The sequence below is a fragment of the Schistocerca piceifrons genome, chromosome 3 (assembly GCF_021461385.2).
Source record: "Schistocerca piceifrons isolate TAMUIC-IGC-003096 chromosome 3, iqSchPice1.1, whole genome shotgun sequence".
Lineage (NCBI taxonomy): Eukaryota > Metazoa > Arthropoda > Insecta > Orthoptera > Acrididae > Schistocerca > Schistocerca piceifrons.
The window spans coordinates 838,338,342-838,355,317 of NC_060140.1; the positions used below are offsets into that span (position 1 = coordinate 838,338,342).

Below are 16,976 nucleotides of genomic sequence, written 5' to 3' on the forward strand. Positions count from 1 at the left end.
TGGACACAACGAGAAGGTAATGCGTAATCTTTCATTTATTTCCACTCCTTTAGTCTGAATTGATGGGTTTCGCTAGTAATTATTACAATGCTCATCATTCAGAATCCCAATCAACTACATAACCAGGCAGTGGTTGGCATTCATCTGTTCTGCCTTACTCCGCTCAGCTCGTATAGCCCCTTTTGTCTGTAGGAAAGTCTGTTTCTACACGCGACGAAGATTCCCCTGACAGAGATATGTACACTATGCACGCATTCACAAATCAACTTACAATTCATTCAGAAATCAACTTAGAATGTGTTCAAAAACTGACAGGGATGTGTTTCAAAGTCATATGAATAATCAATAGACTAATGTGCGCTGGATGTTAGTCGCTTTGTGAAACTAGGTTTTTTCCTCAAGAATATGAATTTTAATTCAGCAGATTACTCCTATTTCTTTTATTGAGTATTGGTGTGACCTGTGCAATTTTCCAGTATTTAGGTATGGATCTTTCACAGAGGAAGTGACTGTATACAATTGCTAGATATGGAGCTGGAAAGTATCTAGCTGGCATACAGTCTGGCCAAGAATACATGCCTCTATTAAGAGATTTGACTTGCTTTACTACATTGAGGATATCTACTTCCAAGTTACTCATGTTGGCAGCAGTTCTTGATCAGAATTCTGGAATATTTATTTCTTCTCCTTTAGTAAAGGAATCTGGGGGGAAAAAAACTGTATTTAGTAACTCCGCTTTAGTGGCACTGTCATCAGCAACATTACCATTGCTGTCACACAGTGAAGGTATTGAATGTGTCTTGCAATTGGTGTACTTTATGTATGGCCAGAATCTCTCTGGATTTTCTGCCTGTTTTGGGACGAAGTTTCATTGTGGAAACTATCAAAAGCACCTCGCACTGAAATCTGCACTTAATTTCAAGCTTCCACAAAACTTCGTCAGTCTTGGGGATTTTGCATTCTTCTTTTTTTTTTTTTTGTTGCTTCTGTGACAATGTTTTGATCTGTTTTGTGTACTATAGGGTAATAATTCCATCTGTTATTAATTTATATGGCATAAATATTTCAATTGCTATCAATGTTATTTTTTTAAATTTAAGACACATCTGGTCCACGCTTCCATAATTATTTCATAAGGAATATAGACTTGCTCTTATGAAGATGCTGAAGATGTCAAGTTAATTTTAAGGTGATTTTTTAAACAGATATATTTCGCTTTTATTTTTGTTGACATTTGAATGTTACAGTATTCAGCTTCGCTACAACTAAATTGTGGTCACAAATCCTTGGATCCATCATGATGCTCCCTTGGGATTATTTATTGCTAAAAGGTCAAGTATGTTTTTGCAACTATTTACACTTCCTGTGAGCTCCTGAAGTATCTGCTCAAACAATTTTCGAAGTAAGCATTTATTACAATTTCAGACAATGTTTTACACCTATCATCAGTTTTGAACATGCATTTTCATCAACACATCGAAGGTAGACTGAAGTCACCACCAACTATAACTGTATCAGTGACCTACCTATTTTAGACGATACTAAAGTTTTCTTCGAACCTTTCAGCAACTATATAATTTGAGTCACGGTGGTTGATAAAAGAAACCAATTATCAATCTATTTCAACTGTCGAGTATAACCTTTGCCCATACTAACTCGCAGAACCTATCTACTTCAATTCCGCTACCAGATAAGCTACTGCTAATAGCAACAGACATGCTACAACCGACTGTATATAATCTATACTGTCTGAAAAACCACTAGAGTACTTTGCAAAACTTCAGCTGCCCTTTTCTCCTGCTTTAGCCAGCTTTCAGTTCCAACAATGATTTAAGCTTCAGTGCTTTCTATTAGCACTTGGTGGTCTTGTTCTTTCCCAACACAGCTACAACAGTTTACTACTGTAATACCTACAGTCCCTAGGTCTAACCTCATCCTGTGTTTGATTTGCACCCTTTGAGACTGAAGCTCTCTAACCTAAAAAGCTGCCCAGTCTACTCCACACAGCCCCCACCACAGACACCTCCTGTGTGTAATGGACCCCAGACCCATTAAGCGGAAACCGATACTAAACCAACCTTTCCAGCCTTTGCATCAAAGGTCTGGAGGAGGAGGAGGGAGGGGGGGAGGGGGGAGCAATCCTATAAATGATGCTACAGATGATGAGCTCTATTTTCATCTTGCAACTGAGACTGGCAATCCTCACCACTCCAGACAGCTGTCTGAAACCATAGAGAATTTCTTTTGATCCAAAGTGGCACACATCATTGGTAACAACATGAGACGCCACCTGCAGATGACCGCACCCTGTGCTCTTCGAAGCATCTGAGAGGACCCTTTTCACATTTGGGATGACTCTTCCCTGGTATGCACACAGAGAGCACACTGGACTTCTTCCTCTCTATTCCTAAGGGGCCCCATTACACATCTAACATTGAAGCTCCAAGAAACCAGTTACCCCACCTTCTGTGACTGTTCACATCTTTGAGGGTTCCTCTGAAACAGGATTAGCGAAAGCATCTGGCCCAGGATCTTTATCTGTCACAGATAGTGCCTGAAAGCTGTTTGTCAGACAAGCTGGAGAGGCCTTGCTATCAAACCCCCACCCCTCCTCAAAAGTTTTTGTTGCCTACCACAGCTCTGAACAACTTCCCGCTCAACTACAGTTGAGGGGCAAACCTTAGTGCATGCAGTAGCAGCGGAGGCCACAGTAATCGACCGATTGGCAGACCCTGTATCAGTTGTGGTAATGTTTGTTCTTCCAGATAGTATACACTTTCTATGGCCAGAGCCTAACTTTCTCAACTTACACTTTGAAATGACAGATTACGACTTCTTTACAATAATCAAATCAGCTATGCCATGCAATTAAATTTTCAACACCACACTTCAGGGTGATTTCACAAGCCATCTCTTTCAGTGTATTTCTGCTGATAGGAATGCCGATTTTTCTCATTCCTTGAAACCATTTTATGAGAATATTTGCCACATTATTGAATGTAGACATATGAATGTTGTTCCTCTTAAATCCACAGGAATCGCTGGCTTTGGCATTTAAGAACAGTTTCTTATTTTTGTGCATGCCACACACCTCGATGGTGCTAAATCTTATTTCTTTGACTTGTTGGAAAGTTTTATGTTACAATTATCATAGAAATCGCAGATGACAGTCAGCTTTCACTAAACTGTAATCTCTATATGCTGGCAGGCCATAACTTGACAAAAAGGAAGACCGATAACACTTCAATAAACAAACAATTACACTTTTCAGCTTCGTAGACTTTATGACTGACATCAGATCATGAGACCCAAGTCATTGTGCAGGGTGGAAATATATTTCAAATTCATTCAATATCTGCCGGATTGCTAGAAGAGAAGTCAAGTTATTAACTACGATCTAGCTACATGTCGCTTAACTGAATCCTTTAGCATTTATTGTCTCACACGACAAAAAATACGATCTGTGTGAAAGTGAAAGGAATCTGAAACTCACTAACTTGTTAGGTGCTGTGTAAAAACTGATTTTAATTTGCATAATGTTTCATGTTTATTCCTTAAAAGCAGACTATTACTTAAGGCGTTATTTGTTAAAAGTGAGGAGGAAAAACATTGGTCTTATAGGAGTTTCACCAGAAATGACAGAAATATTCATTAAAAGTGGGATTTCCTTAAAAGCAAGCCTGTTACTTCAGGGTTTTACTGTATTCCTGTTCAGTCTCTTGGCACCAAACCTCTATTAAAGATGTTGACACATATTCCAATTTCCTCATACTCCTCCCTGATTAAATCCCAATAGTTTGTATCAGGCTCCAGTATCTGTTTCTACTCATACTGCCTCTTGTGCTTATTCTAGCCCGTTTCATACTATTAAATACAATTTTATGCAAGTGACATGGAAAAAGAACTTACCTTGTGCTCCAGCATAGCCTTGGTGTCTGTCATCTCGATTGGCTATTTCCTTAGCAACTATGGATCTGACTTTGTCTCGCTGTAGTCTCAGGCTGTCATCATTGATGTTCTGGCTGCCGTTACACTGCCGATCTGACCTATATACAAATAATATGTTTAGAGTTTTCCTTCATGTTTGGCAAATGTCTCAACTTTCATGAGACACACACACACACACACACACACACACACACACACACACACACACACACACACACCACGATTTAATATCCCTTTCATTTTCTTCACAATATAAAATTCTGGCGAGTGTGTGTGTGTGTGTGTGTGTGTGTGTGTGTGTGTGTGTGTGTGTCGCCTCCACCAAATGTAATGATTGTACACACACACACACACACACACACACACACACACACACCACGATTTAATATCCCTTTCATTTTCTTCACAATATAAAATTCTGGCGTGTGTGTGTGTGTGTGTCGCCTCCACCAAATGTAATGATTGTCACCTTGTACTCTTTTCTACCTGAGCCAACCATTCATTTGGCCTGGATATCCAAGGTGTAGTTGCACAGCCATAAACTTGTCCTACATATGTAGGATTTAAGAAAATCCATTTAACACTTTTCGATAAATAAACTACTCACCAAGTGATGGCAGAAGGGTTATAATTATAACAACCTTTTATGTGCGTGTTCTGCTGCCACTTGGGTGAGGAGATTTTTTATCTATTCAAGTACCTTATATTGTCAAAAATTGATTGTTTTCACTGTCAACACTATTACTATAGTAGGATTTAAGCCATCCAGCAGCATGATTATTTGCATATTTCAGCAGGGAACATCCTGCTTTGCTGTCACACTGGGAAGCACTCTGGCTGAATAGATAAAATGAAACTTACAAGTAATAGAAAAGTTTTATATCTAAAAAATTATGAAACATGTAAAAACAGGCTGTATACAAATTTGGAGAGCACAGCTAAGACAAAATTACAAAGGTAGAAAAAAATTTTCACCACTCTAATAGAGGAGATTAGAATTGCTAATAAACTACTCAAGTAATCTTTATGAGTGACCTATTATACTTAAGTTTGATAGTACATTTTCCAAAATTACTTAATCATCACTTCCAGGCAGTTTGTCATTAATTGCTCCAACAATTATGAAGAACATATTTGTAACTTTTTGTGACCTGTCTTTCAGAAGATCTAAAGGTCTCAGAAGTTTGTTTTGTTTTAGGGTGCAAAAAAAAAAAAAAACACAACCAGTGTCATACACACCCAAGTCATAACTATAGAACACAAAGAGGTGTTAAATGACTATACGTCAGTCCCAATTGACAGAAGAGAAGATAGTTAAAAACAGGCACGCGGAAAAAGGGCTAAAAAAAGACATGATACAGAAACAGAGGTCCAAAACTAAAAATTAAATGGCCTCCGCCATATTGTTTCAGCAGATGAAAAGTAAAACACGGTCGACACCCCTCGCGTCATTTGCTAAAACAACTGATAAATCAGATGGCAAACCCAAGCTGGAACGTGAAAGGTTAAAAAAAGGGCAGTCCATCAGAAAGTGGCAGACAGTTAAAATTTGGGTGCAATATGTACAAAGTGGTGGGGTAGTGTCCCTTAGCAAATGACTATGGCTAAAAAGGCAGTGCCCAATATGCAGCCGAGTTAAAATAATCTCCTGCCAGCTGAGACGAGGTTGGTTGGTTAGTTGGTTTAAAAGCAGGCGAAGGGACCAAACTATGAGGTCATCGGCCCCTTTTTCCTAATAAAACAACACCGCAAGTGTGAGAATAAGATGGACGAAACACATAGCACAAAACGGAAAGAGAGGAAAAGCCACAAGAACAAAGGGAAGGCAACGAACACTAAAAGGAACAAAAGAGGACAAGAAAACAGAGATGCTAGAAACAGAAGAGAGTAAAACATGAAAGCAGATTGCAGTAGCTGGCCAACCACGAGAATAAAAACAGAAAGCCAGCCAGCCTGCAACACATTAAAACCTCCACCCTAAAAGCACTAGGATGGAGGACACAGAGGGACAGAGGACGAGCGCTAAAACCTACATTGAAGTATAAAACCCACTCTCACTGATAAAACAAAACTAAAGCCGCTGTGGAGACATTGTCGCCCGACACCAAAGGCAAGGTGCTGGGAAAGTCTAACAAGAAGTGGATGACGTCATTTGGGAGCCACAGCGAGACTGAGGTGGGTCCTCGCAACGGAGTAGGTAACCATGTGTTAGCCACGTATGGCCAATGCAGAGCCGCCAGAGGACAACCGATTCCCTGCGAGAGGCCTGCATGGAAGACTTCCACACATTCAAAGTCTCCTTAATGACACGCAGTTTGTTCTGCATGCTGTTATGCCATTCCGTCTCCCAAAGCTGGAAAACCCTGCCATGTAAGACACAACACAGCTCAGCTTCGGAGATGCCTATCTCCAGAAGCGGTTTCCGCATCGCTTGTTTGGCCAACCTCTTGGCAAGTTTGTTGCCGGGAATTCCGACGTGTCCTGGGGTCCACACAAACACCACGGAATGGCAGGACTGTTCCAGGGCATAGATGGACTCCTGAATGGACGCTACCAGAGGGTGGCAAGGGTAGCACTGGTCGACAGCTTATAGGCTGCTCAATGAGTCAGTACACAGGAGAAATGACTCGCCAGGGCATGAGCAGATGTACTCAAGAGCACGAGATATGGCCGCCAGCTCTGCAGTGAAAACACTGCAGCCAATTGGCAAGGAGTGCTGCTCAATATGTCCTCCACGAACATATGCGAAGCCCACGTGACCATCAGCCACTGAGCAATCAGTGTAAACCGCTTCAGAGCCCCGGAACACATCAAGAATCAAGAGGAAGTGACAGCAGAGAGGGGCGGGGTTAACGGGATCCTTAGGGCCATGCAAAAGGTCCAGACAAAGCTGTGGCTGAGGCATACACCATGGAGGCACCCGTGAATGGACCGCAAGTAGAGGTGGTAAAGGGAAGGACTCCAGTTTGGAGAGAAGGAACCTCACGTGAATCACAACCGTTAGCCCCAATCTGGGCCGCCGATGCTGGAAATGGACTGTCGTGGACGGGAAAAGGAGACGGTAATTCAGATGCTCAGGGGAACTAGCAATGTGTGCTGCGTAACTGGCGAGCAGTTGTGTATGTCTGATCTGCAGTGGAGGGACACCAGCCTCCATCAGCACGCTGGTCACCGGACTCGTCCTACAAGATCCTGTCGCCAATTGAACCCCACAGTGGTGCAGAGGGTGAAGTAAATGCAATGCTGAAGGTGCTTCTGAACCATAAACCACACTCCCATAGTCAATTTGGGTTTGGATAAGGGCTCTGTAGAGCTGCAGCAGCATACAGGGATCTGCACCCCAATTGGTGTTGCTCATGCAACGGAGGGCATTGACTAGCTACCAGCACTTCTGCTTACACTGATGAAGATGAGGGAGCCAAGTCAATCAAGCATTGAAAACCAGTCCTAGGAATTGGTATGTCTCCACTCTAGTGAGTGGATCTACATTAGGGTAAAGTGTGGGTTACAGATGAACGGTACAACGCCGACAGAACCGCATGACACATGACTTTGCGGCTGAAAACTGGAAGCCGTGGTCTAGAGCCTATGACTGTGCCTTGTGGATGTCTACCCGGAGGCGCCGTTCAGCAACAACAGTACTGGAGCAGCAGTACAAAATGCAGAAGTCGTCTGCATACAGAGAAGCTGAAAAGGAAGGCCTGACAGCTGCTGTTAGACCATTAATGGCCACTAAAAATAGACACTCAATACTGAGCCCTGTGGTAATACATTCTCCTGGATATGGATGGAACTATGGGAGTCACCAGCTTGGACATGGAAAGTACAGAGTGACAGGAAGTTTTGGATAAAAATCGGAATTTGTCCCCGGAGACCCCACTCATACAATGTGGCAAGGATATGATGTCTCCAAGTCATATCGTATACTCTACGTAAGTCAAAAAAGACGGCAATCAGGTGTTGCCATCTGGAAAAGGCTCTGTGTGGATGGCAGACTCTATGGGCACAAGATTATCAGTGGTAGAGCGACCCTGGCGGAAGCCAGTAACCCACGTGACTCCAGAACCCAACCCAACTGCCGACATACTATACATTAAAGCAGCTTACAAAGAATGTTGGTGAGGCTGATGGGCCGATAGCTGTCCACATCAAACAGGTTTTTACCGGGTTTGAGCACTAGAATGATGGTGTTCTCCTACCACTGCGATGGAAAGACGGCATTACACTGGAGCCGGTTGAAGATGACGAGAAGACGTCACTTGTAGACAGATGAGAGATGTGTAATCATCTGGCTGTGGATGCGATCAGGCTCAGGAGCTGTGTCGGGGCAATGTGCAAGGGCACTAAGGAGCTCCCACTCTGTAAATGGGGCATTGTAGGATTCACTGCAGCGTGTAGTGAATGAGAGGGCGTTCCCTTCCAGCTACCGTTTGAGTGTGTGAAAGGCTGGGAGTAATTCTCTGACACAGAGGCTCGGGCAAAGTGCCCGGCCGGCAAAGTGCTCGGCAATCGCGTCTGAGTCAGTACATAACTTGCTATTTATGGTAACACCGGGGACAGCTGTCGGGGTCTGGTACCCGAAAAGACGTTTGATCTTTGCCCAGGCTTGGGAAGGTGACGTGGCATCCAATGGCGGAGACTTATCTCTCCCAAAACTCCTTCTGTTGTTTGATAAGGTAGCAAACACGGGCACGGAGCTGTTTAAAGGCTATGAGGTGCTCCAGGGAAGGGTGCTGCTTATGCCACTGTGGAGCTCGCCGACACTCATTAATTGCTTCAGTGACATCCAGCGACCACCAAGGCACTGTCTTACACCTTGGGTAGCCTAAAGAGCGAGGGATCACGTTTTCTGCTGCAGAAACAATTGTGTTAGTCACCTGCTCAACCATCACATCGATGTTACCGTGTGGGGGAGATTCAGCGGTGACAGCAGAACTGAAAGTTCCCCATTCCTCCTCGTTCAAAGCCCATTTGGGCAGGCATCCATGTGCCTGATGCTGGGGCAGTGACAGGAAGATGGGGAAGTGGTCACTACCACACAGGTCATCATGTGCTCTCCAGTGGGTAGATGGGATAAGTCCTGGGACGCAAATTGATAAATCAATGGCCAAGTAACTACCATGAGCCACACTGAAATGTGTGGCTACCTCAGTATTTAAGAGGCAGAGGTTGAATTGTGACAGTAAAGTTTCGACATCTCTGCTTCGGCCAGTAAACATTATACCACCCCACAAGGGGGTTATGGGCATAAAAATCTCCCAGAAGTAGGAAAGGTTTAGGGAGTTAATCAGTGCAGCTAATACATTCAGAGGTACTGCACCATCTGGAGGAAGATATACATCGCAGACAGTTATTTCCTGCGTCGTCTTTATTCTGACCGCCACAGCTTCAAGAGGGGTTTGAAGGGGCACACGTTCACTACAGGCCGAGTTTAGGACATAAACGCAAACTCCACCAGACACTCGATTATAGTCACTACAGTTCCTGTAATATCCCTTATAGCTCCAGAGGGCATGGGTCCACATTGCTGGGAACCAGGTCTGCTGGAGGGCAATGCAGATAGCAGGTGTAAAGCTTAACAGTTGCCGTAGCTCAGCCAGGCGGTGGAAAAAAACGCCGCAATTCAACTGGAGGATGACATCGTAAGACTGGGAAGGCATGGAACACTCAATGTAGCAGTTTACACCTCAGAGTCACCTTCTGCCACCGATTTATTGCCTCAGCAGTCTATATCCATTGTGTCTGAGGGTCTGGCGAGATGTAGGTCCTCAACAGACACCAAAATCTCCACCCCATCCTCAGCCACAGAGCCTGTAGGTAGCGGAGGTGTGGGGGCCACTGCAATTTCCTTGGTCTTTGGGGTTTTCTTTCTGGATATCTGTCACTGCTCCTTGGGTTTCCCTGGCTGGGAGAACTTCACTGGCTCAGTCTCCAGGACTGAGGATGAGCGTGAAGCCCTACGACCAGCTGCTTTTGGGCTCTTCAGCCACTGGCGGGTGTAGTCTTTCCCACTAGAAGAAACCTGAGAAGGAAGTGACCAAAGGGACCCCTTCCTAGCGAGAGAAGCCAAAGACGACTTACGCTTCTCCAGCTTGGAAGTGGGGACGGACGTCCCCCATGGTTGGGGGGTGTTGCTCCCAAAGTAGGTGGCGCAGGAGCAACAGGGAGGGAAATCCCCCCCACCATCAAGGGTGCAGGTGTTGTCTTGCGGCTCTGAGAGGTGACCTGGGGTTGGCAGAGCTGATGGTGTCAGAACTGTTGTGGTGGTGGTGTAAGATGTCATATGCACAGGATGCAGGCATTCAAATTTTCTCTTAGCCTCAGTGTAGGTCAGTCAGTCCAGGGTCTTGTACTCCATGATTTTTCTTTCTTTCTGGAGACTCCTGCAGTCAGACGAGCAAGGCAAATAGGGCTCTCCGCAGTTGACACAGATGGGAGGCGGAGCACATGGAGTATTGGGATGTGATGGGCATCCGAAATCTCAGCATGTGATGCTATGGCCGAACTTCCAGCACTTAAAGCACCACATCAGGGGAGGGATATAGGGCTTTACATCACACAGTAGACCACCACCTTGACCTTCTCGAGCAATGTATCACCCTCAAAGGCCAAGATGAAGGCACCGGTGGCAACCTGATTATCCTTCGGACCCCAGTGGACATGCCGGACAAAATGTATACCTCGCCTGTCTAAATTGATTCGCAGCTCATCATCAGACTGCAAATGGAGGTATCTGTGAAATATGATACCCTGGACCATATTTAAGCTCTTATGGGGTGTGATGGTTACAGAAACGTCCCCCAGCTTGTCACAGGTGAGTAAATCCTGTGACTGGGCAGAGGATACTGTTTTGATCATGACTGACCCAGATCTCATTTTGGACAAGCCCTCCACCTCCCCAAACTTGCCCTCTAAATGCTCAACAAAAAACAGAGGCTTCATCTTCATGAAAGACTCCCCATCAGCTCTCCAATATACAAGGTACTGGGGCTAATAAGATCCGCTGCCATCCTTAGCTTGACGTCCCTACCTTGGTGTGGCCATGGAGGGGAACGATTTGGGGTCATACTTCTGTGCATTGAATTGAGCTCATGATCGCTTAGAGACTGCTGATGTTTCACCACCAGCAAGAGATGGACTATGCTTCATCACGTGTCATCTGCCCTGATGCCATCCACTCCGACCAGGTGCCGACCCCACGGGCGCCACCCAGCCGCAGCAAAGTCCTCCTGGCAGGATGGCCACTGCCGGGAGTCCCGATGCCCCAGGGGGATGAGCATCTACCCCTTGGCATACGTGGGGAGTTAATGGCAGAGGCATCAGCAGAGCGATCCCTGTGTGGTCAGGGGGCAACAACCAACAGGGTACATGGCGGCCCCACCACAACGGACTGGCTAGCATGGTGCATATCAGGTGCAAAGAAGTCCATGGTCATTGTCAACGCAGAAATCTACACTGCATAGTGCATAACGCAAGCAGAAAGCTGTCCTCGCCCAAGAGAGGGAGAATGCGCAGGACTGCAATGTGACGACGAGAAAGTGGGCTAAAGATCTCAATGCACGATGGACACGATGCACCTTGTAAGGCGCCCTTCCCCAATTGGCTCGCTCTTCGAGAAAATTTTGAAGAATGGAGGTCAAACCCTACAGGGACCATCACATAAAGGCCGAAATGTGTGAAACTCCTTTTAGTCACCTCGTACAACAGGCAGGAATACCTCAGGCCTATTCTAACTCCCAGACCCACAGGGGGTGAGACGAGGTCATCCAAGATGCTGGGAGAGGCTTAAGCCGAAGCTTATTCCCGTGAAGGGAGGACCATTGGTGATGTCAAAGGGACACCACCTCCTGCAAACAACAATGAAGAGATCATTGGAGGGAATATAGGGACTCGCAAGCTGAGGTAAAAGGACTGCAGCCTTTGGAGCAGCCTCATTTCCTGAAAGACTGACATGACCAAGAAACCACAGAAATATGACACTGGCTCCAGCAAGAGTGAGCAAGTGACAGTTTTCCTGTACCCACTGTCCTAAGGGAAGGGCAGTGTACAGCCCACATAGACTTTGAAGGGCACTGAATGAGTAAGCAGAGGACACAACTGAAAAGGCTGTGGTGCTGGATGTACTCTGGGGCCTAATAGTGGGTGAAGAGCTCGGCTGTAAATACTGAGGAGTGTGCTGGAAGCTGATATCAAAAGACAAGGGTGCCAATGAAGAAGGCACACCCGAACCCACAGTCAGTCCGAAAGCCATCAGTTTATACAAAAGTGCTATCATGAAGTTCCATGTGAAGGTCGTGAAACTGAAGGCAATAGACCAAAGCTGGAGTAGTGTCCTTAGGAAGCGAATGAAGGCAAAGGTTAACATTGGCCGCTTCACGAAGCCAAGATGGTGAAGGGTTCACACCCACTGGGAAAGTTGCAGGTAGTGTGAAATTAGGCCACTGTAAGAACTGCTGAAAGTGGCCTCCAGGAGGGAACAGAGAAGAGGGACAAGACCCACTCTCACCATCAAAGGAATCAAAGAAGGAGGTATAGGAGGGGTGGTCACGCATGGCAGACAAATGGCATGCATACCTGCTGAGGAGAAAGTTCAGCATACAGACTCTCAGCCAGGCTAGTGTAAAAGGCACCCGTGGCCAAATGGATGCCACGATGGTGGGTAGTGTTGAGACTGTGTAAGAGGGATGGGCTTGCAGATGCATAAACAAAGCACCCATAGTCTAGTTTCGAACGGACAAGGGACCAGTACAAACGGAGGAGGGTGGTTCGATTGGCACCCCAGGAAGTACTATTGAGGACACGTACGACATTGAGGGACTGCGTACAGCGGGCTGCCAGTAAAGATACATGTGAGGACCAAGAGTGTTTCCTATCGAGCATGAGCCCCAGGAATTTCGTAGTTTCAACAAATGGAAAGGCAACAGGCCCAAGATGGAAAGATGGTGGGAGAAATCATTTGCGCTGCCAGAAATTCAGAGTCGGTTTTGTCAGTGGAAAAGCAAAAGCAACTGTCGATGCTTCAGAAGTAAAGATGATCAAGACAGCACTGACGCCGCTACTCAGTGAGACATGTCTGTGGAGAACTGCAATAGATGGCAAAATCGTCAACAACAAGGGAGCCGGTGCCCAGCAGGAGACAGACCATTATAGGGTTAACCCTAGAAACACCAAGGTGTTTTAGGTAACACGGAGCACCAATCAAGGGCAAATTTTGCCCATGTTACAATAAGTTGTAAATCTTGTAATTTGTTGTAACATGTATTTATTTTATATAATTCTGTTTCCACTGAGATATTAGTTTAACAGAAAATAGTGACAACATAATTGAAAGCTTACTTTTTTAACTCTCATAGGGTGAATATAACAACCAAGATTTGACCAATCTTGGTCAATGAAAGTTTGTGTAAACAAGGTAAGAAGGTTTGTAATTGAATACAAAAGCTGTCTAAAGTTTCTATGCACTCTTTGATCTATTATCTAAATAATACAGCTCTGTCATTGAGAGAAAGTTTCAAAAACAGAAATGAAAACACTTGCTAAAATACATGTCACTGTACATTGAAAACTCTCGGAAAACACTTTTCACTCCGAGAGAATAATTTCACTTACAGATGACATTTACCTCCTGCAAACAAAATGGTTGATTCTGAATCAGTCTTACACAGATGGCACCCACAGCTTCCACATGTTAATTTGGTTTTTGTGATGTTGTCTTTTGCTCTCTGGTTACTTGCATTCTTCAAGCATAAGTAGCACCTTGCTTTCCTAGTTGGTTCTTCATTTGCAGCAATTTTGTTTACCTCTAGGTTCTTTCCTAGGATCTCTCCCATCATGCAAATAATAGGCAACTGGAGTCCTTTCAAATCCATGGCTCACTCTTCTACGTACTATTTCAAAAGTTCATGGCCTAATTCTTGAAGATACAGTTTTCTGGCATTTGGTTTCCCTTCATTCCATTTAGGCGCATTCATCTTGAACAGTGTGTATGAGTTAACTGCAGCTATATCAAGTAGGCTGTAGAACATTGACAGTGGCCATCTTCTCGTACCCCTTTTTGTAGAGTATGTCCTAATCATTTGATCTACAGCATCCACTCCTCCCATAGTGGAATTATAGCACAGGTTTATGAGTGTTTTCTTTTTTGGTGTGTCAACTTCCACTCCTGCATTACGATGATGTGTAGACAACATCAACAGGTTTTTCTTTAGTTTTTCCTTCGTGATGCAAGAGAGAATTGTTACTGGCGGCTTCTTAGAAGATGTGTCTGAATGCAAATTTGGAGGAATACAGCTCTCTGCCTGTCATTGTCTTAAGTTCCTGTGGTACATGTTTTCTGTTTGATTTGAGTGTCCCAACCAATGTAACTTTGTAGTCTTGATAGAGAATGTCCGCCAACTCCACAGAAGTGTAGAAGAGGTCAGTTGTGACATTGTAGCCTGTGTTCTTTATTGGTTCCACCAGTCTCTTCACAATCTCAAGAGGACCTCGTTCACTGGCAGGTCTACTGCCTTTTCCAGCATACACTTCCATTTTTATTATGTATCGTTCAGTTGCACTACAAAGCATTCTGACTAATATTCCATATTTTCCAGTTTTGTCTTTGAGGGAAACTTTGAAAGGAGACCTCTGAAAAGACACAATATTTCATCAATTGTATTGTCAGATCCACTTCTGAAGTAACGCAGGAATATTCCATTCAATACTTCAAATACTTCATGCAGCGGCGCAAATTTGTCGTGTACATGTCTTTCTGACCTGGTGCCTTTATCAACAAACCAAAGAATTTTCAATAGCTGATATGCTTTTGTCTTACCCATAGCTCCTCTATAAATCGCTCTTCCCAATAAATTTGACCATAAATCAGACAAATTGATATTGGTGTCCTGGTGAACTCCCATTAGAATTAAAATTCCAATCAATGCATATACTTCAGAATCACTAACGGGAGATACGTTTTCTCTTTCAGCTTCTTCATTTGTATGGTCGAAGTATTTTCCGTACTAATTCAGGAATGAAATTTTTTTTTAAATGATTCACATATGCTTCTTACTTTCCCAGCACTGGTTATTCCTTGACGTTCATGGACTATGCTACCAAAATCCCTTTTACTATGTCTCCGAGCTTCTTCAAGATACACTCTGCCAGAACTTTTAACATATTTATTTGGAGCGTTACCTGCATGGTTTGTTTCTTCTTCATTGTCCTCCGCTTCTTCACTGGAATCCTTTTCTACTTCTGTATGATCTGACTCAAAATCACTTAAATCTGATAATTCGTCATCGAGTAACAGTTCTGCAAGAACTTCTGCGTCGTTCAAGCCTCTATAACTCATCTTACAAAATCTACAATAAAGGCGTCGCTCTACTGTGGCAAACTGCTAATAGTAATAATGGCAAGTCTAAAATCAACAACGCAAGTGAAACTAAACAATTAGACGCTCAACAAACCACTGTAAAACTCATGTTCAAGGTTGCCACCTGAATAAAAGAAAGAAAAACATACAGGAAAATTTTGCCCATGCTTGGAGGTTTTAAGGAAGATAAGAATTATGGTCGCGTGGAATACTAACCCCGGGCAAAATGTGCCCTTGGGCGTAAAATTACTATTTTGTACTTGCAATTATAAAAATTTAACCATAGAAATGTACAGCATAGTGTATTATAAGCTAACAGACAAATAGAAAAAGATCCAAAAACATAGAAGGATATTTGCCATGATATTTAAATTTTTGACCATGCTTCGTGTTTCTAGGGTTAATGGCGATAGCAAAGAGGATGATGCTCAGCACAGAACCCTGAGGCACACCATTTTCCTGGATAAAGGTGTCTGACAAGGCAGAACCTACACACAACTTGAAAACTAGGTCTTGTAAAAATGCCTGACGAAAACAGGGCAGGCATCCAAAGAAGGCCCATGTATAAATAATACGAAGGATACCAGTTCTCCAGCAGGTGTTGTAGCCCTTCTCCAAATCAAAAAACACAGCCACAGACTGGAATTTCCGCAGGAAACCATTCATGACATGGGTGGACAAAGTAACAAGATGGTCAACTGCAGAACGCTGCACTCTAAATCTACACTGTGCATACATTAGTAAATGGCAAGACTCGAGCCACCACACCAGCCGGGCATGAATCATACGTTCCATCACCTTGCAAACGCAACTGGTAAGAGAGATGAGGCAGTAGCTAGAAGGAAGGTTTTTTTGCTCTTACCAGGCTTAGGTATGGGTATGATGGGGGCTTCATGCCAGCGTCCAGGAAATGTGCCCTCTGCCCAGATGCGGTTGTACATGTTAAGCAGAAAGTGCTTGCTGACAAGAGAAAGGTACTGCAACATCTGAATGTGGATGGCGTCTGGCCCTTGGGTGGAGGATTGGGATGAACTGAGACCATGATATAGCTCCCTCACAGTAAAGGTGGCATTGTAGCACTCACGATTCGGAGAACAGAACGGTATTGCCCGAGCCGCCTCTGCTCATTTCTGATGGAGGAAGGCAGGGTGATAGTGGGAAAAGCTCGAAACTTCCACAAAATGGCAGCCCAAGGTGTTAGAGATAACAACAGGGTCCATGATGACATTGTCAGCTACTGTCAGGCCAGAAATTGGGGAATGGATCTTGGTTCCAGAGAGCCGTCGGAGGTTGGCCCACATGAAAAATGAAGCTGTGGAACTAGTGAAAGAAAACCAGCTAGTTCTTTTGCTATCCTGAAGAACGCGACAACACTGCACAGATCTGTTTATAATAAATGCAGTTTGCCTGCGCAGGGTGGCGGTTAAAAACACACAGAGCATGTGTCCACGCATGCCCAATAAGTTGAAGGAAGTCTGCCCTGGTGACAGCAAATGATTGTGGGACATATATGGTACAGAGGGAAAATATCAGGTGGGGAAGGAAAAGGCAAACTGCAACAGCTTGAAGATTGGTAGTCAGGGAGATGGATGACTAAGAATGTCATCCCGCATGAGCAGCGTGATGCCCCCATGTGATGGAATGCCGACCTCAGAGAGAAGATCAAAACGAATTG

At 44.3% G+C, this 16,976-nt stretch overlaps 1 protein-coding gene across 1 annotated transcript in view; it reads right to left on the minus strand.

Moving 5' to 3' along the window:
* The window catches only part of LOC124789869 (mucin-5AC-like), a 58,008-nt gene that overhangs the window by 29,699 nt on the left and 11,333 nt on the right, over positions 1 to 16,976 (minus strand). The window contains exon 3 of the mRNA XM_047257381.1: positions 3,910 to 4,046. Coding sequence (XP_047113337.1) covers positions 3,910 to 4,046 — 137 coding nt within the window. The remainder of the gene's footprint in view (positions 1 to 3,909; positions 4,047 to 16,976) is intronic.